Below are 23549 nucleotides of genomic sequence, written 5' to 3' on the forward strand. Positions count from 1 at the left end.
GTTTTCACTCTCGTGAGTATGTCCTAGTGATGATGACTCCCCTGCAAGTAAGGGACCCATGCAGGCTTTACCACGCCGTCAATCAGGTTTATTTTTAGCAGGGTTCTCAGAGGCTGCCATTCTGTCTGCGAGGTTAAAGACCGTCCGCCATTGAGGAGATATTGCAGCACTGACTGAGTCACTGTACATGTCTCTATGGCTCTCAAGTTCACCGTTTTGCTTAATTAGGACATCCCGGAAGAGTGTCGCCGGTGCTGCTGTGCACAACTGAGGGACTGGGCGGGGAGGCAGGACTGGACCGCAAGGCAGCAGCGCACAACCACGAACCAGCACCGGGAAATACAGACAAATACGACTAAACATCCCGACAGAAATTTACTGCAGACCAGGGTAAGGAGATCAGCTGTTTCCCAATGGGATGTTTTTTTTTTTACACTGAATGAATCATATTAGAGTGGAGTGAAGTCGTGCCGTGGGTGAGTGGGAGGGTGCGTCTTTGCGCTAAGTGTCCCAACATCTTCACCTGCTCACTGTTTTTCTCATATTTCTGTGGGGAATTGGTACAACATGAGAACACGGTGGGCTAATTTCTTCCTTTCACTCGTTTTATTTTGGAGCATTGTGATGCTGACCGTGAAGCATGAGGTTTGAGGCGTGGGTGACTTTATAGTCTTGTAATCTATAAAGTGTTCTGCCCACCTTTGACCTGCCAGGTCCTGATGAGCACATGTAATAAACCCACATTTTTGGACACATTTTTTTTTTTGAATTTAGGAACTTCAGCTCAAATTTAATTGGACTAAAAGTTTAGCTTAATCGAAGTTTCACCAAATGTTTTAACCAGCATGGATAAGATGTGATTTCATAACTTTGTATCAGTTTATTGTATACACTGCACAGTTAATGTGTAATTATGGCACAGTTTTGTTCATATCTGCATGGACAGACTTTTTTTTTGGTAGAATTTAGCAGGTTTTTGCTCTTCCTTTATCTCCACATGGTCCTGTAGTACAGCACATGATACAGAGACCTATATTAAAAGATCTTACAGTAGGCCCAAAGCAGCAAGCAGCAGGCTGTGGCCCAATATAGCCCCAAAGATCAGATACCAGTGCAGAGGATTCAGGAGACACACGCAGGGTCAGGATGAAGTCACTCAAATCTTTTCCCTTCAGGAACATGTCTGCTTTCACAGCTGTTTTTTTTTTTTTACATTTTTTTCCTCAGAGGGGGTGGTGTCTTTGAGTTGCAGACACTAGGGCCCACATGCAACAGAATCATTTTCATGTAATGAAGTCTACAGTAAAAAATGAAAGTGATTCACATGACCACAACATTTTGTTTCTCTGGTATTTGTGCCACATCCAATTTTCCTGATGCAGTCCTCATGGCTGAGCTCCTGATTGTTTCCAGTTTTATTTGTGATAAGCTGAATGAATTCATCCAGACAACATGGAAACCACAGGAAAAGTTAAAAAGAGCATCACTTGGTGCGTGTTTGCATTGCCATGGAGAATTTGGCTGACCGACAACACAATCAGTGCAGACACTGGCTGATTCTGCTTCATGGTTTGAAATAAAATTGTGAGCAGAACAGTAGGAAGTTTTTGGCCTTGAGCTCATTTGCCCCCTATTTACAGTCCAGTCACACAGTAAAGCTTGAAATAGTCACAAAAACTTGATCCACTGATTAGTGTCCATTGATACAAGTTTTTTTTTATGTTACTGGACATAAAATATGACTATGAACAAACAAAGTGCCACTGCATATCGTGAAATAGTCATGAAATTACTGTTGTCACATGTAAGGGACGACTAAATCTGCTTTTGGAGGTCACAGGAGGGATCGAAGGATGGAGCTACACACATGACTGTTAAACCCGGCTACTGTGTTCCATTCCTGTTCCCACTCATTTACACTTTGTTTTTTTATTGGTTAAAGTTCGGCTTGGTTTGGAAAATATCTTGCTTGCTTTAAAATAGATTAGCGAAATGAAAATGAAAATAGCAAATCAGATCCAAATATCTTTTTCCTGGGTGAATATGTGCCGAGCCCCACACCCTCAGATAAATACAAAAATACAAATAATGTTAATCGAAGTTTAAAAATAAAAACGTGTTGGACACACAAACCAGAAATCCTATTTAAACACAAGTTGTGGTGGCTGATTGAGAGGGAAAAAATATATATATATTTCGTGTTCATCAGCACAAATACATAGTTTTCTATTTCATAGCTTTTTCCCATTTTACCACGAAACGGGGCTGCTGTTTAACATAAATCTGAAGCCGCCGGGTGGGAACAAACATTAGTTTCAGTATTGATTAATTTGCCGATGATTTTCTCCATCTCCATTAGATGTGTATTTTTTACATTAAAACCATGTAAATAAAAGCAAACGCCACGATTTCTCGATCTTAAATGTTTTGAATTATTTAGAAATATGAAGATTTGACTTTCTGGAACCATCAAATGTGACTTTGCTGATGATACCCATCACCTGTTAGACCTCATATTACAGCGCCGATGTGATTACATAACTTTCTTTTTTCAGTATGAGCTCACGGTACCACAGACGTGTCATTATAAAATGTTTTGATAGTTGTTACAAAAACCTTTAAGAAAAAAATAACTAATGTTTGATAGTACAAAGGATTAATTGGAGCAAACAAAGCCACGCAGTGGGCCTAGTATTGTAAAAGTAACTCATTGATAATGGGTTTTCAACTGTTTATGAATATATTCCTACAGTAGTCAATAAGGTCTGTAGACATATCAATTCAGCTGGTCTTTTGTGTCCTATTAGTTAGAAATATGATCCCAGAAATGTTGTAGATATTTATTCAATGTTTTTGTGCCATTAAAGGGCATTTGTTATTTCTTTAAATGTTTTATTTATTCATATAGTGATGTTTTGTATATCAACCAGCTATAAATACCTAATGAAGTACATATTTTTAAAGAATTCTTGGTTATTGCTCAAAATAAATCTGGTTGCTCTTGGTCCAAGTCCATGTCCTGATTAGTTTCAGACTTGTTGTTGTCAACCCGACTGCAGCTCCTCTGGTTTCTGGTCTTGCCTGTGAGCTGTTGTTGTGACCCACGGAGTAGAAATAACATGTGAGTCCTGCAACAGGCATGTGGCACTGCTGGGAGATTTCTCATGAGAGATGACTTGATGACCCATCAGGACATGTTTGCTGCTCGTAGCATATAATTACTAGACATAATTTACAAAGATTGCAGACATTACAAAGACAGGGAACAACATTCAGTCTGAATAGGTGGCATATTGTTGCAGAGTTTGCGTTTTTTTTTTCAGTAGATAATTTTGTAAAGCATTTAAAATCCTCTAGAACTCACTCCACTGGACTGTGTGCTGCAGGTCGCGGGTGACAGATTAGAAATTGTGTGTTTCCTCACAGTAGTTTGTGTAAGCATGCGGTCGGTTGCTCGTCCGAATTCTTCTTCTGTTGACTAATGAATATTTGAAACGGACCTGCATGGCCTGACAGTGAGACTTCTAGCTGGTCAGTGTTAAAAAGGGAGATTGAGTGCGGTCTGTGTCACATTCCTGACTGTAATGTTGTTTACTTACTGTGTGTTAATGGTTATTTAGGCTAAATAAACAAAAGCAACAAAAGGATTTGAATAAAACATTTTTTTGAATTTGTTGCATGTTTAGCTTTTGTTTGCAATAATCCATTTTTATTCATTCTGTCTGATTTTCTTCACTTTGGCTCTTCCGGTTGATTATATCTGACAATATGCTATGTTTCATCAGGGTTTCTTTTATTGCTCCCACTGCTTTTTTATTCTTGGACTGTCCCCTCTGCCTGGTATGAGTTTCCACCGTCTTTTGATTTAATTATGTGATTTTCTCCTGTGTTTATGGTCAGAGCCTGTGACTCTTTCAGAGGGCCAGACAGCTCAAACAGTGACGGTGCTCTTATGCAAGTAGCTGCTCTGGTTACATTTAGTTTTTATGAAAATCAGGACAAACTGGTTAGAAAGGTGAAATGTGAATTTGTCAGGGTTTGCTGCTCAGGACCTAAAGAATTTTTAAAGTAAAAAAAATCACAGATGACCACATGACTTCTAGTACTTCTCAAATGACTGTGTATTCTTAAAGAAGCCATTCCTGTTTTTGCTTCTAGGTTTGTCACCATGGAGGGTTTGATGCAGCGGCTTGAGCGAGCTGTGACTCGCCTCGAGCAGATGTCCGTCACAATGCAGGCGTCCAACAGCGTGGCTCATGGGAACTGTGTCAACGGTGTGGACGGAGGCAAGTGTGTGCTGAAAAACTGCTTAGAAGCTGAACAAAATGCTGACAGTAGAACTGAGAAAAAGAACTCCACTCTGTTTGCTTCTGCTCTGTTCTTAAGTCAAATGAGCAGACTTCTCTGTGTTTCCAGGTCTGTCCCAGTGTGTGGAGGCCTTCGACTCACTGCTGAGAGGTCCAGTGTCAGACTACCTGAACTGCAGCCGAGATATAGGAAGCGAGGTGGAAAAGCATGTAAGTCCAGATAAGAAGAAAGTCGTTCCTGTGAATAATGAGTCACTTGTAGAGAGTCTCCATGGCACCAGCTGTTACAGACAGCTGCGGCCGTACAAATGTGCAGTTACAATATAGCAGGTGTGCTGAAACAGATTTGGATCAGTTTTCAATGGGCTCTTCTCTAATATTTACACATTCGAACCTTTAAAAAAAACCTTTGGGCTCTTAGAATGCCTGCTACTGTAAGAAGAAGATAGATTAAGCGTTAAAAGACATGCAGTTAAAGATGAAACATTTTCTCAATGTCTAAGCAAGATTTGCGTTTTATTTTTGTTTTTTGTAAAACTTTAAAGCAGGAAAAGAAAAACTCAGGAGTACCATGGACATGTTTGGACACCTCAAGTCACATTTTCACAACTTGATTAGCTCTCAAGACGTTAGAAAGAAGGCTGGTATGAGAAGACTCAACGTTTAAAGCTTTAGAAAGTTTCAGACTCAGCTCTCTCTCAACCATCAGCAGCCATCAGTCGTAGCAGCTCCCCAGCTGTTTCAGCCATTTCTTTGTGATGTAAAAAAGAAATGGCAGATAATAAAGAACAACAGGGGTCCAGTAGAGGAATAAGGCCAGATCATTTCTTGCAGAATAGTTAGAAAGAAAGAAAACTTCCTGCAAGAGAAACGAGTGAAAAGCCTCCAAGAACAAGAAGTGAAAGACTCTTTATAGAAGTATTTACGAGCTGCGATATCTTCAGGCAGGTGTTGCCGCGTCCTGACAATGCAGTGTGTCCAGACTTTTCCGTGACACTCTTTTCCTTTTTTGTTATTTGGACACTATAATAGGAGCGTGGAAAAAACAAAAGTAATCTTAGTGAGAGTATTAGAAACAGACATGTTTCAAAACATTTTGGCATTTAGTCACTTAGCTGTTCTCTGAGAACAACAGAGATTTTAGCCAACTTCTGCATCTCACTGTATCAGTTTGCTAACTTTTTGGTTTGAAATGTTTATATTCTTTTGAATAACTTGTGAATTAGTTAGTCTACACATACTGTTGTTGTCTACTCTCATATCTGTGCAGTGGAGCTGAAGTCAGATGCCAGTTGGCATGGCTCCTATATGTAAGACAATTTGCCTACCAGCATCTCTGAAGCTCACTGATGAACACTTTATGTTTCTTTGTTTAACCTGTACAATTCCAGGAACATAATTACAGTATAGATATGAGAATTATATAATCTTCTAATCTAACTCTCTCTAACAAGAACTGAAATTACCCCTTAATGAACATCCTCTGGTTCTGTCTAATTTATACTTATCTTCCAAATTAGATGCAAAAGAGGAAAAGCTCTTCAGAATGATTTCTCTGTAAAGGGGTTATTGTTGGAAAAAGTGGAGCCAGCCTTTATCTCAATGGACACAAAAGTATAAACAGACAGGATTGTCAAACTCTAGATTCCACTTAGATAGGCACATCTCTGGAAAACTAAAGGATACTGTTGTGTGTGTGTATGGGAGGTCCATGGTTCAGAGGTAGGAAGGCAGTATGTGCACGTATGTGTGATAGCAATGGTTTCCTGTCTTCTGCAAAGCCAGGGATGGGAGTACGTTCGACCCTTTACCTTAGATTCATTACTCAAACTGCTAGTGGCGCACAATTTCCTATTTGGTAATGACCCGCACTCCCATTAGGACTGTAAGTTTGTTTTATTGTAAGCCAGATGGCAATAATAGTTGTGATATGTCCTTGGAATTGATCCAAAACAAAAGAGAGGCCTCCAAAACAGAGGAGCAGAGGCAGTCAGGAAACTGACTAAAACGCAGAGTGCTTATATTTCCTTTGTGCTAACGGAGAGGATCTCTATCTCTGTGTCCCATCACTGGACGGGGTGGAGGAGGGAAATGTGTGTGACTGAGAGGTACTTTCTTTAAGTTTGTTGAGATCCTTATTTGGAGAAAGCCTCCCTGGTGGTTCCCTCGGCCCACAACGGGAGGTCTCAGACGCACACAGGACACAGCTGGCTGGGACTATCCCAAACCGAGTGTGTGTTGTGTGTATGTCAGTCAGACAGAATCACTGACTAGATTTCTGTGCCCTGCTGTGTTTTTCAAGATACGACACCAGTCATAACCTGTCTGACTTTGCTCTTTGTGACCGTCAGGCAGAGATGGTGAGCAACGCACTGCAGACTCAGAGAACTTTCCTCAGGGTGGCTTCCACATACCAGGAACCTGCACAGGTACAACAACAGAAAGTTACTATGGTAACCCAATGATGATGTGACTGATGCCCTTTGATTATGACCACAGTATGGGGAGTTGATACCACACAGAGTCTTTATGTTACCAGAAAATACTGATGAAATAAAAGTTTCTTGCCAACTATTCTGTAAACTGAAACTAACCACTACAGTTATCTAATTGTGTCTGGTCATTAACTTGTTAACAGTAAATGTAATCTTATATATTATCTCACTACCATTACAGGTTGCCTTTGAACGCTCATATGACAGATGTTACCATGTGACTTGAAACGATCATTGTGATTGGCTGTGGGATGGCCGTGTTGCAACCAACAGCTAAGCTGCACAAGCCTTTTGCAGTAAATTGGACAGAATGAGCCACAGTGCAGTTCTCGTGACATTCAGATCCAAATTGCATTAAATGTTACACATTTAACAGCAGCCCAACTGAGACATAAACTGTATCTCTGTCCAGTGTGATAGCCCGAGTCCTCCCCTCCTCTGTTCCCCAACAGGCCGGAGAGTTCACAGAGGGATTACTCTGCTCTTTGACCAAGAAAACGCTAATACAACACATTCCCAACATGTTCACGTATAGAGGAAAAGGGGGTGGGAGAGAAAGCTGTGTGTGTATGAGAGAATCAATATGATATCATCCCTTTGGCCTGCTGTTTGTGTTCTGTGTGTTTTAGTGTCAGAGGGTCCACAGAGCCTACCAGGAAGTGATTACTGCCTGACTGTCAGGTCACTGGTTGGGAGCCGCTGAAAAGAGTACCGGTATTCAGTGATAGTCAGAAATACAAACAAGGACAGATTTGGGGTTTTACACAGACAGGGGGGACTGAAACACCAGAGAAGTGGCAGAGAACAGAGTGACAAGAGGCGATATTTAGCATCACCGGATAAATCCCAAACAAAACACGGGAAACTGTCGACACAAACTGTCATTGAGCCTTGCACTTTTTTTCAAGTCTTGCTTTGAACATGTAGCAGCCTCTGAGAGCCTCTCACGTTATTAGTCTTTATGAACATGGAACATGAACAAGTTTGAAGTTATAAGCTTTCAAGTTTTCAGAACAACAACTAATATTACAGTCCTGCTCAGAATTTGTACTGAATACACAAAGTCTAAATATCTTCAGCAATAAATGCAAATGAACCAGTTTTTATACTGATAAAGTATTGATAAGCTATATGAAGATATTGAACACAGCAATAAAAGATCATAAAAAGTGCAGACCAATCCAGGTTTTTATCTGAATTTAGTTTCCAAGAGATCTTAGTAGTCCTGTTTGAACAGTTTTTAACATCATCAGAAAGTTTCACATACATGAAACTGTTACGATGCATCCTGGATGCAGTGCTAAGAAGAAACTCAAGGAGAGGTCTGTGAGAGCTGGTGAAGACACAATACATTAAAAAGAAGAACAACTGTAAGATGACTTGGAGCAATCTGGAGTGTTGTAGTTTCAGCTCATGCTTTACACACTGCATGCCGCAGAGGTCCATGAGTGAAGACCAATGATGATACAACTGTTGAAAGAAAGGCACAAAAAGGCAAGAGCTATGTTTGCAAAAGACTTAAACAACTGATTCACAGTCTGTCTGAGATAGTGTTTCTATGAAAAAAAGTTTAGTGTTCATAAGTGTTTATGAAGTGAAGATGAAAAGGAAACAACAACCTTTTAACAGTATAGTATAATAAAGGCTATATCATGCTGTTGGGCTGCTTTGCTGCCTCTGGTACTGGAGTCACTAAATGTTTAAAAGGAGTCTAAAATCTGTTACCTAGTGTCTGAAAGCTTTATTTGACACAACATTCTTGGATCATGAAATACCCTGAAGCACACATCTAATGGCACAAAAGAATGTTTAAAAAGGAACTGATTATGTAGACTGGTCACCAATGAGTTCTGACTCAGAAAGAGAAAGAAAGACGAAATTCACGACCACAGAAAATACATCTTTAAAATTTAAAGAGCTTGAATGCACCTCTGCAGTGTTCAAAGCTACCAGCAGAACGGTGAACAGAACCGTCTTGAGGATACAGACAGAAATGAATAGTTACTTTACTAATCCCAAAGGAAATTCAAGTGAGATATATTGAATATTTAGAGGTGGCAGTTATTTCTCAAGGAGAGGTGCATTCATAATTCTAAAGATATTCTGACTCAATGTATATTTTGACATTCAGGGATACCAGTAATTGTGGGAAGGATCGTAACACACTGAATTCTCAGTTATTATGTCACACACAGATATTTCATAGTTAAGCAAGAAAAGTGGTGAAACTTTCAGCTTAAAAACCTGAGGCGTGTATGAGAATAAGAACTCTTATGCCTCATTCATGTCATGTTTGGGATGTATGGGATGACACGTCACGCTTCATGTGCACTGACTGTGTACAGTAGCACTAAATCCTTTGAATTTTGTTGCACAACAGCCACCTGATGATATAAGACGCCTACATTTGTTTGACTTTTTGGGCACTGGAACAGGGGGTACTGCAACGTAGAAAGGTTTCAACATCAGTTCTCTCTATACACAGTCAACATGACCTAGAAACCTTTCAATGCACACACACACACACACACACACACTTATCTCACAAACTTCTGGCCTTTCTTTCCAGCACAGCCCTGTTGTGCTCTCTGACTTTTTATGGGCATGTTCTATATTTGAGACTGTTGTCTGAGTGTGTGTGTGTGTGTGAGAGAGAGAGACAGAGAGAGAGAGAGAGAGAAAGAGGGACAGTGTGTTAAACAAAGAGACAGGGGAAAGCAGAGAAAGTAGGCGTTTCTCCCTTACGTGACCTCAGGTTGGCATGTTAACATGGATGTGTGTGTTTCTGTTGCTGGTTCTAGTCGTTCTCACACACACGCACAGACACAGCGGACCTTCAGAGCATTACAAATTCTCCGACATTGTTGTTCCCCTCTCTGTACCTTAGATCCACAGCTTGTATAGGAAGTCAAGGCCTCTGCTGTTATAACACTCTGAGCTCAGTGCATCAGATAACACAAGCTGACATTTTTTATCCTCTGTGTGGACTCTTTCTTTCTGTCTGTATTCACGACTGTCACATCTCTGCCTCAAATGAATTCTTATTGATGTAATCACACCTCAACTGTGTGTATAAAACAAAATCTGCCTGAGATCTGTCAGAGTAGCACTTTTTTGTCCTGATAAGAAGAAAAAAACTGGGTCTGGGAGTTTGTATTCAATATCTCTGAACAGGTTGTGTCTCTATGTCCCACCGGTTCTATGAGTACATGCACAGCAGTATTCAAATTATTGACCTCAGTCTAAATAAGACAATGTATTGATTGTGATCTGTACATGAACTTTGGATTGGATACTCCATTAATATTTTCTATATGCTATTGTGATAATTGCACCCATCCAGAGCCTTCATTATGTGCATATTATTCAAAGCATGGAACATTAACACGGGTTCTTCCTTCGCTCCACACTTGTGTCTCCTTTTTAACTCACTCTACTTGTTCTGTGCAGAACTTCACTGCAGCCATTGTTGCTAGAAGAAACAGAAACAAGCAACCCAAACCGGTGAAAAAAAGGCCAAAACAAGCAACAGTTTTCTTAAAAACAAGCCGAAAGTTGCTTAAAATGAACAGATCTGGCAACTCTGGAGCCAAAAACATGCATTATAATTCAGCAGAATGGGCTGCAAGACGCTGTGAAAGATCCAGTACATCTAGTCCTAGGGTGAAAGTATCCTGCCTCTCACCCAGCGATAGCTGGGATAGACTCCCACCCTAATTGAATTAGTGCTTACTCTGAATATGGCTTTATTTGGTTTAGATGTATCAAACACCGCTGTGTATATGGCAGTGCCTTATTCAGAATGAGGTCTTAATTGGGTAAACATTTGACATCTGTTTTGAAGTTCTAGTGTATTCATTAGTACACATGGTAAACTACCAGCAGAAATGTAATTTACTATGATGCAGTCACATGAAGAAAAGAACTGTGTTTTGTTACCTTACTTGTTAGATATACAACATTAAAAACAAGAAAAAGGGGGGAAAAAGCCACTTGTGTTGCATTAGAGTTACAAAATGTCCAAAACAAACCGAGGCAAAACTGAAAGTTAACCCTAACTTGGAGCAGGGTTCCGTTAGTTACAATCTGCAACTTTGTAACTTTGTGCAAAACTCTGACGAGGGATTAGTTCAAGTTTGCTATATCATAATGCAGTCAGAACATCTTTCCAGCACACCAACCTTCTCATATCTGCACTACAAAAAGCCACAACCCAGGCAGTGGAGAGTTACATGTGCTTTAAAATGTATCCAGGTTTAGTTCCCTCTGAAATTAAATCGCGGAACAAAAAATACTCAGATATTTTAGACAAAGTTTAGAAATCATTGAAAGGTTCGGTCCAATGAAAATGCAACTGTACTTGAATCTGTTGTCCTGTAACTCAGTCAGAAAGGCTTTTCACTTCGACACCTTCATTGTGTTTTTGGGTCACTTGGATCTCTTCCTGGCACAGTTTCCTTCACTAGAACCATTCTTTATTGAAGGGAACTGCACACACCAACATGCTGACAGTATGTGCAGCTTTTTTATATACATATAAGAAATTACCTACACTATAATGATCTGGCTGTTTTATGAAAATTGGCCTCCTGCATGTAATATTGTCCAAGTACTGTTTCAGAGGGCGTAGTGACAGAGTCTGTTTTACACGGGTAGAGGGTTTGTAAGTCTTGGCTATCTCTTGTTTTACTGAATTTGATCTTTTATGTGGAAACTCTTTTCAGGTTTGGATTAACTAAGCTACAACTTACTATTTCTTCTTACTTTCCATTTGGAATTATTCACTGGACTTGAACTGCTTTAATGTAAGTAAAACTTGTGGGGAAAGATCCAGGGTTCACAAACAGCTGAAGAATATTTAACGAAACGGTGACTTCAACTCCTGTTTTGAAATGTACAGAAATAAGCCAGAAAGCTTACAGTGTATGTCGAAACGTGGCTCTTTGCACCTATTTGTCATCCTCTCTTGAATTTCTATCTTCTCTCTCACCGTGCTGCAGCTACAAAACTTAATGTGGGGAAGTCCACAATGTGACCCAGGCTCTGACTCAGAGAATGCAAGTCATACTTTCAGTGAGATGACAATATTGTGAGAGCCAGACGGCTCAGAAAAAACTGATCCGTACCCATTCTGCTTGTCGAAATTAGCATTTACTTTAGTTTTGCATATTGGCACAGTTCTAGTACTGTACTTGAGTATTGTTATTGAGCATGTTATTATATTTTAATTAAAGTAGAATGAATATAAAGGAAGAGAAGAGACGTAGATGTTTTACATCTCTGTGTTTGTTTGACAGTTTGACAGAAAACTAGATGGTTTTCAGGCTGTAATATTAATTTAAATGAATAGAAAAAGCTTTTCAAGCATTACTTCAAACTAAAAGTTATTTTCCCTTTATATTTGAATGCTGTTCACATGACAGTGTGTCGCTGAAATAAACCCTTATTTTTTATATCTCTAAATACATTTCTCTTTATTTCATAAAAATTAGTCATTGCATAAAATTGAATAACAAAAATAGAGATAACAGCTGCTAATTGAGCTCAGACAAAATCATCCAGGATTAAGTATGGTATCTGAAAGGGGAAATGTGCTGCTTCAAAGACATGTTATATAGGCCTTGTGAGAATAAAAACAACCGAAGAAAGAGAAAGGCACGTCTATTTCAGCTCATGGAGATCATGTGCATCTGATTGGGGGAAGAATTTGTTGGATAGTTTGCTCCTGTTTTTATTGCTGCTGTGCGCGCAGGCATGAAATGTTTGAAGCTAACAAACTGCAGTGCCTGAAAGTTTATGAGAATTTTACAGATACTTGCTTACATTTTAAATTTGGTTGTTCTCAAAATACTTAATGAGACCAAAGTAAAGCAAATTAGACTAAAGTATTAAATGTGATTGAATATTGACGATGTGAAACAACAGGTTAACAACTAAGAGAATCACTCAGATTAGCAAAAAATGTACCGATGCAATTAGAGTCAGGGGTTTTTAATCAATGGGATGGGAGTCAAGTGTGGGCATGTGCCCTGGTTCATTCAGAGAGCAGGAATCTATGGGATCTATCAAAGGCTAAGCTTCATAACACATGTGGAGGTGTATCACAGCAATGTAAACCATCTTGAAATGTTAGACTTCACTAATCCCCAGTCAGACTTTGTATAGATGGAGGAAATTCAGATGCATTGTTATAATATGTCATTCTATGATGCCGGCTTATAAACAAGTAGCACATACTGTGCAAAGAGGTGAGAGGGGCATAGGCACTCCCAATCATGGGAGGCACCTCTGCTTGTCCTTTTTATTTGTCTTTGTTTTGCCTTTCAGTTTTTATTTTGACTTCCTTCACTTTACTTTACACGTGCTTGGGGGTAGGAAAACCTCATGGTTAGCTATGCAGATATTCAATTAATAATTCTTATTGCTAACAGCTTCTCTGACATTTTCCACGATGGCATGGCAATGCATGTCGCAAAAGTTATGCCTCAGGGGTGACCTCTGTGTCCAAAACCGATGCAGCGGGCTCCTGAACAAGCATCAGCATGTGATAAGTTTAGACTGAGTTCATGTTGATGGATAAATGAAACCATACAACAGAGGGGCAGTGAAGCATGAGGTTTACATCCTTGAACATATCCCTACTATATTCCTTTGAAAATACAATTTCGCTCACTTTCTCATATGAATAACACAAATCAATGCTGCACAGCTCACTGACAGCAAATGTTTCACACTGCACTAAGCTCCCTGCAGATCAGAACAAATAAGCTGCTGCAGCAATTCACCAAAGAAACACTGTGTTCCCAAATCTATCTTAGAGCCAGTGCATGTGTAATTGGTAAACTGTAAACACTTGAGTAGCAGTATGCCTTACAAGGCCATAGGGATCTCCCCATGAACAGTGGAATGTTTGAAGGAATGGAGCGATGGGGAAAGAGAGAAGAGGGCTGCGAGGCGAGCTATACTGTAGCTGAGATCTGGAAGTTCCAATGGAAAAAAGTCTTATAAAATTAGACACTGTTCTGAAGCCCACTTTAGGACATACTGGGAGGCACCAAGAGCAGAATGAGTAGAGGTACACAGTGGAATAAAAAATCTGTGGCATCTGAAACATCTTTAAGCAATATAAAAAATAGTTTATGTTTTACTAATAAAGGTATCTAGTGACGTCTTCTAGTCATTAGAGTTACAATCTACTAAATTCCTGCTTCTCCCCTGACAAATTTCCATCCCTCTGCTGTCCTGTTTTTTTTTTTTATTTCTTTCTTTCTGCTCCTGCAGACGGAGCTCCAAGACCTGCTGAAGCCAATTTCAGATCACATCCAGGAGATCCAGAATTTTAGAGAACAAAACCGTGGAAGTTCCCTCTTCAACCACCTCTCAGCTGTCAGCGAAAGCATCCCTGCTCTGGGATGGGTGGCTGTGGTAAGGAGGAATAAAAGAGTGCATTACATCCTTTGTGGGCAGATAGTGGTCACTGAAAAAAAGAAGGAAGTACACATGCATATAAACAAATACTCCCCTTGATGATTAACTTTAAGGTTAAACACAAACTGATGAAATGATGGAAGAAAACCAAGTCTACACGTGAAGCTCAACAGACCTTTGAATGAAAATGCATAAACAGCCAAATTACAGATAGATAATAAATGCAATATTTCTATTTCCCTATCAGTAGAAAATCTGAGGATTTTCCCACTAAATATTATTCAGATAAAGATGAAAGGTAATTTTCTTCAGGACTTAGATACAAAACTTTGAAGCTGTCTCTGGTCTGTGTTAGTTGCTGTCAGGAGGGCACTTTTCCCCACAAGATATCACTGTGAACATTTTTACTTTTTTACTCTCAAATGAAGACAAATGTACACTTGGACAGGAGGTTTATACTTCTGTCACGATACAAAAAAAAAGGTTTCTTCTTAAAGTTTGTCTTTCTCTGTTTCAGAGTCAGAAGCCTGGTCCCTATGTGAAGGAGATGAATGATTCTGCCACCTTCTACACCAACAGAGTGCTGAAAGAGTACAAAGAAACGTAAATATGCCTAATATAGCTCGTTGTTAGCTTCTGTGTGCTTGTTTTCATGCTTTTTATTGATATTTGCTCAAACATGGAGACAGCATGTATCGATAAAGAGATGAAGGGAATGGGACACATTGAGGGGACCTGGACCAGAACTGAACTGTGGATTTTGATATCTGATACGGGTCATAGAAATATGCTGAGTAGACTCCAATAAACCAGTGTTTATAACTAAAAGTTTTCCTTTGTTAACTTTTATCAAAGTGCTTCTGAATAAACTACTACTACTTTACAATTAAAGTAGTTTAAATTTTAAGAAAGGAACAGAGCTGTTTCTCGTCTTGGAGCCATGTCTTCCTGGACCTTTGCTCGCCTGGCAAAATTAGAATAATGACTTTAGAGAACATAGGTCTGTTGACATTGGTCAAGCTCCGCTGCGTTATTCAATATTAATCTGTTACTCAGAGATTACATCCATGATTAACCAGAATTTCTAACTTGGAACAAAGACAGATTTGGAATTATTCCTGTACGGATTAGCGATAGCATAAGGTGAAAAAAAGTTTACGGGGATGAGTACTCCGACAACTGAACCACTGCGGTTGCCTCTGTTGATAATTAAAGGTTATTCCTTTATAATGGGGATAGATGAGCCTAAAGTGACCTGCGACGAGACTAATGACTTGCAGTCTGTTAGAATGCTGTGCTGTTTTAGAGGACATGTTTGATGGATATTAATGATACAGAAACAAAATTGCTCCTCATGACAAACAACTTTTTGATTCACTGCATTCGTGCCACCAGAAATAATGGATTAATGTTACGCCACTGTATCACAAACTGACTTGAGATGAAGTCAGTCTTGATCTTCATTTCCCCTGTTTTAATGTAACTATCATCACTTTGTTTTCCCCTCTCATGCTCCTTTCTTACCGTCCTAGTGACAGGCGCCATGTGGACTGGGTGCGCTCCTACCTGTCAATCTGGACTGAGATACAATCCTTCATCAAACAGCACCACACAACAGGACTAGTGTGGAGCAAGACTGTGAGTAGACCAAGACTGTCTAAAGAAGATTGCTTTTAATCACATTGATCTAAATGGAATGCTTTTATCAGTTTGTTTTGGTTCTTTATTGTTATACTATGTCGAACCAACTATCCTCTCATACATGTGCCTGTACAGAAGAAACCATTCCTGTATCTTCTGGTCTCTTTTCTTAGCTTTGTTTTCATTTAGTTTCTGTTCGCAGGCCTTGATATTTTTACATCCGCTACTTTTTTGCGTACACTTCCATTTTTAGTTATGAAGCAGTCGGTTACATAAAACCCTGCAGAGAGCATGAGTGAATGAATGAGCTTATCCTCACTGGCTGCACACCACAGCTCTCTGTCACTCCCACACACACTTCTGGTTATGGATGTCTGCTCAGGGACTCCTCAGCATCCACCCACAGTGGATCCCAGATTTTATGATGGCTTGAAAACAAATCTTTCAACGCACACTTGACCTCTTTCTCTTGTAACTTAGCGGAGTATCTCGTGAACTGCAGACCTGCGCTGACACAAACACACTTTCTGAAATAGCTGTGATGCCCCTCCTTTCATGAATGGTTAGCAAATCACATGACTATTTGTAAGAAGTAGCCTGGCTTTCTCCAAGTGTTTGGATGGGTTAAGCAAATTGAATACAGTCAGTTCATTACTGAACTTTAGAGGTGCGGGCAGCTGCTTCCTTATGTTTCCTCTTAAAAGGCAGAAGTTTTCCTTTAATGTGATGATGAAAATCTGACTAATGCTCAACAACTGCGTCCACATGTGTTTTCTGAGTGCAGAAACTTGAGAACCCGCGGTGTCTGTGTCAGCTGTTGCTCCTGCTGTCAGACGACAGAGCTGATGTGTGGATGTGAGGGTCAGTGTGTGTGCGCACAAGGACGGGAGTGTGTTGTGCTAACAGGTGGTCCTCCGGGTTCACTTGAATGGAGGTTTTCTTTACAGAAGGACCCCGACAAATGGCCTGTGTACACACACGGCCTGTGCCGTAACTTAAACCGCAGGGCTGGTCCCTGCTCAGCACAGCCGTCAGCTGCTGCTCAGATAGAGGTTTAGTGACAAGCGTATTCTCTGCATGCACAAGGCTGACATATGGATACATGTAAATACACACTCAGACACAGCAACTGTAACGTTTGTTCCTACTGCTGCAGACTTGGCTCAGGGCAAAAAAAAAAAATAGGAATCAAGTTTCTGTAAAAATGTCAGAAATTAAGGAGACACGGAAAAGATGTGCTTCAGACAATCAGGATTACTCTTGTGAATGTCACTTTTTGTATAGCTTGAGTTAGTGAGCTGCCAAATATTTGTTCCAGCTGTCCACTGTGGGCTTATCGATAACCAGCTTCTGGCTTGTAGACTGTGTTATTGAGGTGGGTGAGAGAAGTGAACTGAACAGAAATGTGTATTCATTTATGCCCTTATTGATCTGCTCATTGTTTAGGAATTAATTGTTGCAGTTTTAAAAAAGCCACAAAAGACAGTGAAAATAACCACCACAGAAAGATAAGTTGTATTACTGTTTAACTAAATTGCACAGCAATGGCGTTTCCAAGTAAATGTCACCTTTGTGTTGAGCAAGTCTTAGATTAATGTTGACCTTCGTAAAACTGGCTTGAAATAAATGTGTTGATAATAACTGGCTTAAAAAGAACGTTGAACAGAGACTTAAAGACCAGCTCATACAGAAATGGAGTGGAGAACATCTTCAGATGTCATTTATTTAGAGTTTAAAAGGAAGGTGTAAGTTTGAAAAGCCATCTGTAATCTCAGATTAGCTAAGCATTGAGCCCCCGAGCATATTGAAGGACACAGAGGACAAGACAGGGAAGATAGAATCTGTCATTTATATGATAACAGAAATTGATTTAAGTATTTAACACAGTATTATGTTTATTCTCCATTTATGTTTAAATTTGCTCTTTTCATGCAGCCTTAGAGCACAAAAGCTATTAGTGAAAATGGGGCTTTTTTGATATTTTTGTTAAGACTTTTTAAATGAGCTGTGCCTGATATCACTCTGCCTGATATAGTGTCATTGTGGTTTGTAATCCATACCACTTTATGAGGTCCCGACTGAGACAGAAATTAAATGAATGAAAAATCTGAAGATGAAATTGTTTTGTACCGTGTTTGTATCGTATTGTTATCATTTTGTGCTGTACAATGTTAGAATAAGTCAATGATCTTATTTGGAAAGTGGAACCAAGTAATTGCCTGTATTTAAGGTAAACTTTGCTTGAAATTTAAGTAAAATTGAACAGAATAGACTTTATTGTCGTTGCACACCAGGGTGCAACGAAATGATGGGTACTCAAGATTTTCAAAATTGAAAAGAAAAAGAAAGAAGAAAATCCAAACAAGCACATTTTGGTGCTTAAAGTTTGTGAACACGCATGCAGAACCACAAAGGTAGTCAGACAGTTTTACAGCCATGCACGAGCACACACACACACTGGATCTAATCCAGTGGTATGCGCTGAGCTGTTTAGTGTAACAGATCTGCATTGTTCAGCAGCGATATGTGCGACACATGTGCCTCGTGTCAAGGGTCAAGTCTCGGCTCTCAGAAGCACATCAAGTGACAATTCGACCTCCTGAAAACGTGCGATGGGTGTTTGGGTCTGTGCAGCAACTGTCTGAGCTCCTCAGTACCTATCAGCATCTCCCCGCTGCAGTTTGGCCGCATGCAGCTCATCGGTTAAACTAAAGATGATGGTTTTTACAGAAACACTAGAGCCAATTATCGGAATTGAAACACCTCATTCCAAACTCACTGTTCTGCCAAACATTGTTCACTCAGTACTTAAGTCTAAAGCTGAGGAGAGGAATCAAAAGCTTTGCGCTGGATTTCGTTTAAATGACGTTTAATTACATACAGCGAAATTTAAGCAACCCGCACATGCAAATGACTAGTGTGAATCTATTTGTGTTCAGAACCCAGCTGCACACCACCTGCCAATTCCCATTTCTTCAGTACTGCCAACTTGCTTGATGTTTCCTGTACACTACTCCTCCTACTGGACTTTCTTATTACGGCAGCTGTTGTGTGCAAAACACCTGTCACGTCTTTCTCCTAATTAAAAGCTGACAAACCCAGTACTCAACGCTGCCATCTTAACATGGACTTCCTTCATCTCACAGGGCCCCATTGCTCCTGCTTCTCTCTCTGACTCCCCCCCAGCTTCCAGGGCACCCTGTCCACCACCTCCCCCTCCTCCCCCCGGCCCTCCTCCGGTCTTCACCGATGATGAATGCAAGCCTCAGGCAGACAGTGCAGCAGCCCAGCACTCGGCCTTATTTGCCCAACTCAACCAGGGCATGGACATCACAAGAGGTGGGTCCACACCTGGGCCAAAAGAGGGAAAGACTGTCCAAATAACAAAGAATACTCATTATATTTTTTCAACATTCTTGCCCGTCATACTTTCCGTGTGTAGGTCTGAAGCATGTCTCAGATGAGCAGAAGACCCATAAGAACCCCGGTCAGCGCTCTCGAGCATCAGCAACCAAAAATAAGGGCCCGACGCCTGTTAACTCTCCCAAAGCAGTTGTCCAGAAAAGACCCCCTCTGCTGGAGCTGGAGGGAAAGAAATGGAGGGTGGTATGTTGCAGAGGTTTATCATTAAACTCATAAATCAAGCTGCTAATTCAGCTCATCCAGTCCTTCATCTGCGTGACAAGCAGGTTGAAACTGTTCCATTGTTGTTGCAGGAAAACTTTGAGCAGAAACATGACCTGGTGATCGAGGAGACCGAGTTGAAACAGGTGGCGTACATCTTCAGTTGCAATAACTCCACCGTGCAGATTAAAGGAAAAATTAACTCCATCATTGTCGGTGAGCTGCCTGCAAACAGAGCTTAAAACAGACATTTCCGATTAAAGTTCTCCGCATCCTGATTGTTTTTTGCTCTCCTCAGACAACTGTAAGAAGCTGGGTCTGGTTTTTGAGAACGCTGTTGGGATCGTAGAGATCATCAACTCTAAAGCCATCCAGTTACAGGTGAAGAAATGTTTGCAAAGGGGTGTTGAAACCGTTTTTCAGATTCTTCTAATGTTTCAACATTTTAACAGTAGCAGGGTTTGCAGTGTCACCAGCAAGTGCCAGAAGATTTTGTCTTGTTCTGTCTTTCTGCAGGTGTTGGGAACAGTTCCCACTATTTCCATCAACAAAACAGAGGGCTGCCAAGTCTACTTGAGCAAGAACGCTCTGAACTGTGACATCGTCAGTGCCAAGAGCTCCGAGATGAATATCCTGATACCAGGAGAAGACGATTATGTGAGTGTCTGAGCAAGAGTAGAAATAGGGAGGCGAAAGAGACGACAGCTCAAACGTAAACAGTACCTGAATTTTCCGTGTGTTGCAGCTGCACTTACAACAGTCTTCTTGGTTTGTTTTACAGAAGGAGTTCCCCGTCCCGGAGCAATTCAAGACCGTTTGGGACGGCTCCAAACTGGTGACGGAACCCACAGAGATCGCAGGCTGATGGAGCATCACGCCCATTTCTGTCCAGCCGATTTCACTATTCACATACAAAAACACGGTTTCTAAACTAGGAACATCGGGTTTAATCTTTTATCCTGTATTTGTGACTTCATGAGAGGTTTCTCTAGCCACTTAAAACTGTTGACTGTTACACAACCCCATACTGTCATCACTCCGGTTTCAGTAACACAAACCTAGAGCATGGACACTTAAGTGCCATAGCAATGTAGGGCATTTATGGAACTCCCTAAAAATAAGCAATACCATGGCTTTTATCATCAATTCTTGTTATCCTGAAAAGTAGGTTACTGTTAAAACTGTACTTTATACTTAATTAGCATCCACTGTTGTGCTCCATTGCATTTGCACATTTTAAACAAGAGCAGCAAATGGGAAATCGAACGTTATATAGCACACATAAGCATTATTCAGCAGCCAAGCACACAAGCCTATAGAGTCCATTTTCTAGCTTAACAACTGTATGTTAGTTACCTCTTTTAATGTGTAGAGTGCACAAGTTATAGGAGTAATGTTTCTCATAGTGAGGTACGGTATACGCAGTATTGCTCTACATTTTTCTCATTAATAGCCACGGTTGTTAACTTTTGAGTCATTAAAATGATGTTTGGTACAATGAAGGAACTCAGATGAATGTAAAATGTTCAGGAGGGCTGCTGCAGACACTAAATCAACTGTTTAAAATCATTAAAAACATGGCTAATTTCTTGTATGCATTAAAAATGTATCATCAGTAGCAACATTCACACTCGAGCACTCCCTGACTTTGTATACCACTTTATTTTGTACTGAGATGTAGCATATGGCTCCAGCATCAGGCCGATGACAATGATATAGCACAAATGCATTTAACTTACATGGAAACACTAATGTAATGCTGTATCTTTTTCCAAATAAAGTAAAAAGCTTCAAGTTCAGGCTTGTTAGTTTTATCTTGCATTAAAACAGGGAGAATCGACATACTATAAAGAAGCTGCAGCACGGGAGGCAGAGAAAACCAAAAATCTCCATGAACACACAAAATGGCCTCAAAATCCCTATTTGTTAAATCACTCAAGGGGACTTCTGGAATACATTTCAATGTTTGATCACCATGTTTCCTTGAGAGTCTTGAGTAAAGAGCATTTCATCCTCGTCCTCCTCATCCTCCTCCTCCTCGAACACAGATTTGTAAGCACTCACTCTCGTCATCCCAGTGCTTTGATTACTCTGATCTTTAAGAGGGCTCCTGCTTTGCAGACCTCGATGTGCAATCACCCTGAAGCCCTCAGAGTCCTGAGTAAACAACATGGCACAACTGTTCTCGTCAACCTCCCTGCTTTGCTGCTGTAGTTTTTTAAGAGGCGAGCTGCTCGCTTTGGTCCACTTGGAGTCTGAGGGAACTTCACTTTCAGCTTTGCTCCTCAGGTGATCTGTGCGTTTTTGTGGTGAAGTGCTATTTGGGTCCTTCCATTTATCATTTGAAAGATGTCCAAGATGAGAGAAAGAAGAGTGCTTACTTGGGGAATTAAAAGACCCTGGCCTGCTGTTTTCTTTCTCGTTTTCAATCTTAGAGGATGGAGGGTTTTTAAGAGGTTTTTGGGTTGAAGTTCTCCCTTCCATATCAATCGGATTTCCAAAGGCCTCCTCCCTTTGTGGACTGTCAAGAAAACGTGACCCTGAGCTGTTGAAGTTCTTTGCTGTGTTGGATTTCTGATCAGTTAGGAAAGATTCACTTTCAAGGTACTGGCTATAGGTGAGCAATGGATCCTGACTCCATGCCAGCGGAGGAAGTTGACTGTCATTTGGCAAAGAGGCAGTGTCCATTAGCCTCCTCTTGCTTTGAGGTGGTACACACTCCTCAGACTCAGTTTCTTTAAATTCACAATATCCATTTAGTGAAGATGAAATGTGTGCTGTCTGCTTCTGCCACAATGTGCCTTCAATCTCAGTCCCATTTTCAGTTTGTCTCTCGTGACCCACACTGGCTTCCGAGTCACAGATGTCAGACATTCTCAAACTATGCCTTCGTTTTCTCAAAGATGCTACAGTTGTGGGTGCAGTAAAGGTAGGTGATGACACAGGCTGAACTGGATCCAGGTTTGATACTTCAGAAGAAGACATCTTATTGAGGACTGTTGGGAGAGGGACAAAACAAAGACAAAATTTTAACACAAAATAAAACTGTCAGTTTATACAGATCAAAAAGTCAACATTCTTTAGGTAGCTTATGACTGGGTTTGCTTGACATGAAAATTTTCAGCAGACCAGAAGCTGCTCACCTCTTCGATGAGGTGTGAAGAAAGTTGAGATAGAGCTTTGTTTGGTCTTTGGCATTTCCATTTTGGTCTGAGTGAAGTTGAGGGCCACAGCTAAACTGTATCCTCCACCTTCAGCGAAGGGGTTCAGCAGTTTGGAAATAGGGCGGGCAAGACGTTTCTGAAAAGAAATTTGATGTGCAGAGCAAAAAAACTTACTATTTCGCAAGTCACTCAAGTTCATTACCTGCATAAAAGGTAAGTACTGAATTTAATGTTGTCGAAACTTTACTAGAAAGTTGCAGTTTAGCCAATGCTCGTTTCTGCTGTTACCTGTTTAGCTTTTCCCTTCAGTTGCACAGTGTCAAGCCAAACACCACATTCCTCTTGAGCGGGGCTGTGCAATGCTGCCTTAGAGGTCTTCATGGTGAAGAGTGAAGATCTTCTGAACATGAAACAAGCGGAGATATTTTTCATTAGCATAAATAAATTACCACCAGTTGCTTCAACTACCTTTTGCATTCATTTAAGTCAATAAATGCCGTAAATACATGAAAAGGCCAAACGAGACTTAATGTGATGACAATTAAAGTACATTATTATCAACTGATAACATAACGACACACAACTCAGTGTTAGCTAATTTTGCTAACAGCTAAGTTCCATTATTTAAGCTCGACTTTAACGCAGTAGATCGTATCATTTTCAGACTGACCTCTTAAAATGTAAAGAAGTTTTTCCAGTCCTTTAATTTTTATCTTTTTTTAACTCACGTCACTACTATAACGTTAACACAGGCTAAATGTTCTCTGAGCAATTCGGCTTGTCTGTTTGAGTCTGCCGCCTTGACAATGAGTTGTCCGTGTCGTTTGACTATTTAGAAATGCTGTAAAAATAAGTCAATCTTAATCTAGTACTTTGATAAAAGAAACATG

General features: G+C 40.3%; 2 protein-coding genes across 3 annotated transcripts; one reads left to right on the top strand and one right to left on the bottom strand.

The window, feature by feature from the left end:
* The first annotated feature begins 133 nt into the window (after window positions 1–133).
* cap2 (cyclase associated actin cytoskeleton regulatory protein 2) lies at window positions 134–21322 on the top strand. The gene is made up of 13 exons (XM_072370696.1): window positions 134–390; window positions 4159–4286; window positions 4417–4517; window positions 6659–6736; window positions 14084–14227; window positions 14748–14833; window positions 15763–15868; window positions 19018–19210; window positions 19314–19477; window positions 19588–19711; window positions 19794–19876; window positions 20012–20152; window positions 20277–21322. Exons 2-13 carry the CDS (start codon window positions 4169–4171, stop codon window positions 20358–20360), a joined length of 1422 nt encoding a protein of 473 aa, XP_072226797.1. The 5' UTR covers window positions 134–390; window positions 4159–4168; the 3' UTR covers window positions 20361–21322.
* LOC140275265 (uncharacterized) lies at window positions 21311–23467 on the bottom strand. 2 transcript variants are annotated; one of them, XM_072370695.1, is made up of 4 exons: window positions 23388–23467; window positions 22948–23056; window positions 22639–22795; window positions 21311–22491 (listed from the first exon to the last, which is right to left on the bottom strand). In XM_072370695.1, the coding sequence occupies exons 2-4, from the start codon at window positions 23038–23040 to the stop codon at window positions 21455–21457; spliced, it is 1287 nt and encodes a 428-aa protein (XP_072226796.1). In that variant the 5' UTR covers window positions 23041–23056; window positions 23388–23467; the 3' UTR covers window positions 21311–21454. The 2 variants fall into 2 exon arrangements, with proteins under 2 accessions (XP_072226796.1, XP_072226795.1); XM_072370694.1 differs by having other exon boundaries at window positions 22948–23059; window positions 23388–23451.
* Between the last annotated feature and the right edge of the window lie 82 nt (window positions 23468–23549).

The sequence above is a fragment of the Leuresthes tenuis genome, unplaced genomic scaffold (assembly GCF_036924035.1).
Source record: "Leuresthes tenuis unplaced genomic scaffold, fLeuTen1.0.hap1 SCAF_18, whole genome shotgun sequence".
Taxonomy (NCBI): Eukaryota; Metazoa; Chordata; class Actinopteri; order Atheriniformes; family Atherinopsidae; genus Leuresthes; species Leuresthes tenuis.

Bases quoted from the DNA above. Each gene is read 5' to 3' on its own strand.
- LOC140275265 (XM_072370695.1), bottom strand. From the start codon at position 23,040: ATGAAGACCTCTAAGGCAGCATTGCACAGCCCCGCTCAAGAGGAATGT. The intron at 22,796-22,947 runs GTAACAGCAGAA...ATTTCTTTTCAG, and splicing joins TGAAGGGAAAAGCTAAACAG to AAACGTCTTGCCCGCCCTAT. The intron at 22,492-22,638 runs GTGAGCAGCTTC...CTCTCCCAACAG, and splicing joins CTTCACACCTCATCGAAGAG to TCCTCAATAAGATGTCTTCT.
- cap2 (XM_072370696.1), top strand. From the start codon at position 4,169: ATGGAGGGTTTGATGCAGCGGCTTGAGCGAGCTGTGACTCGCCTCGAG. The intron at 14,228-14,747 runs GTAAGGAGGAAT...TCTCTGTTTCAG, and splicing joins CTCTGGGATGGGTGGCTGTG to AGTCAGAAGCCTGGTCCCTA. The intron at 19,877-20,011 runs GTGAAGAAATGT...GTCTTTCTGCAG, and splicing joins CTAAAGCCATCCAGTTACAG to GTGTTGGGAACAGTTCCCAC.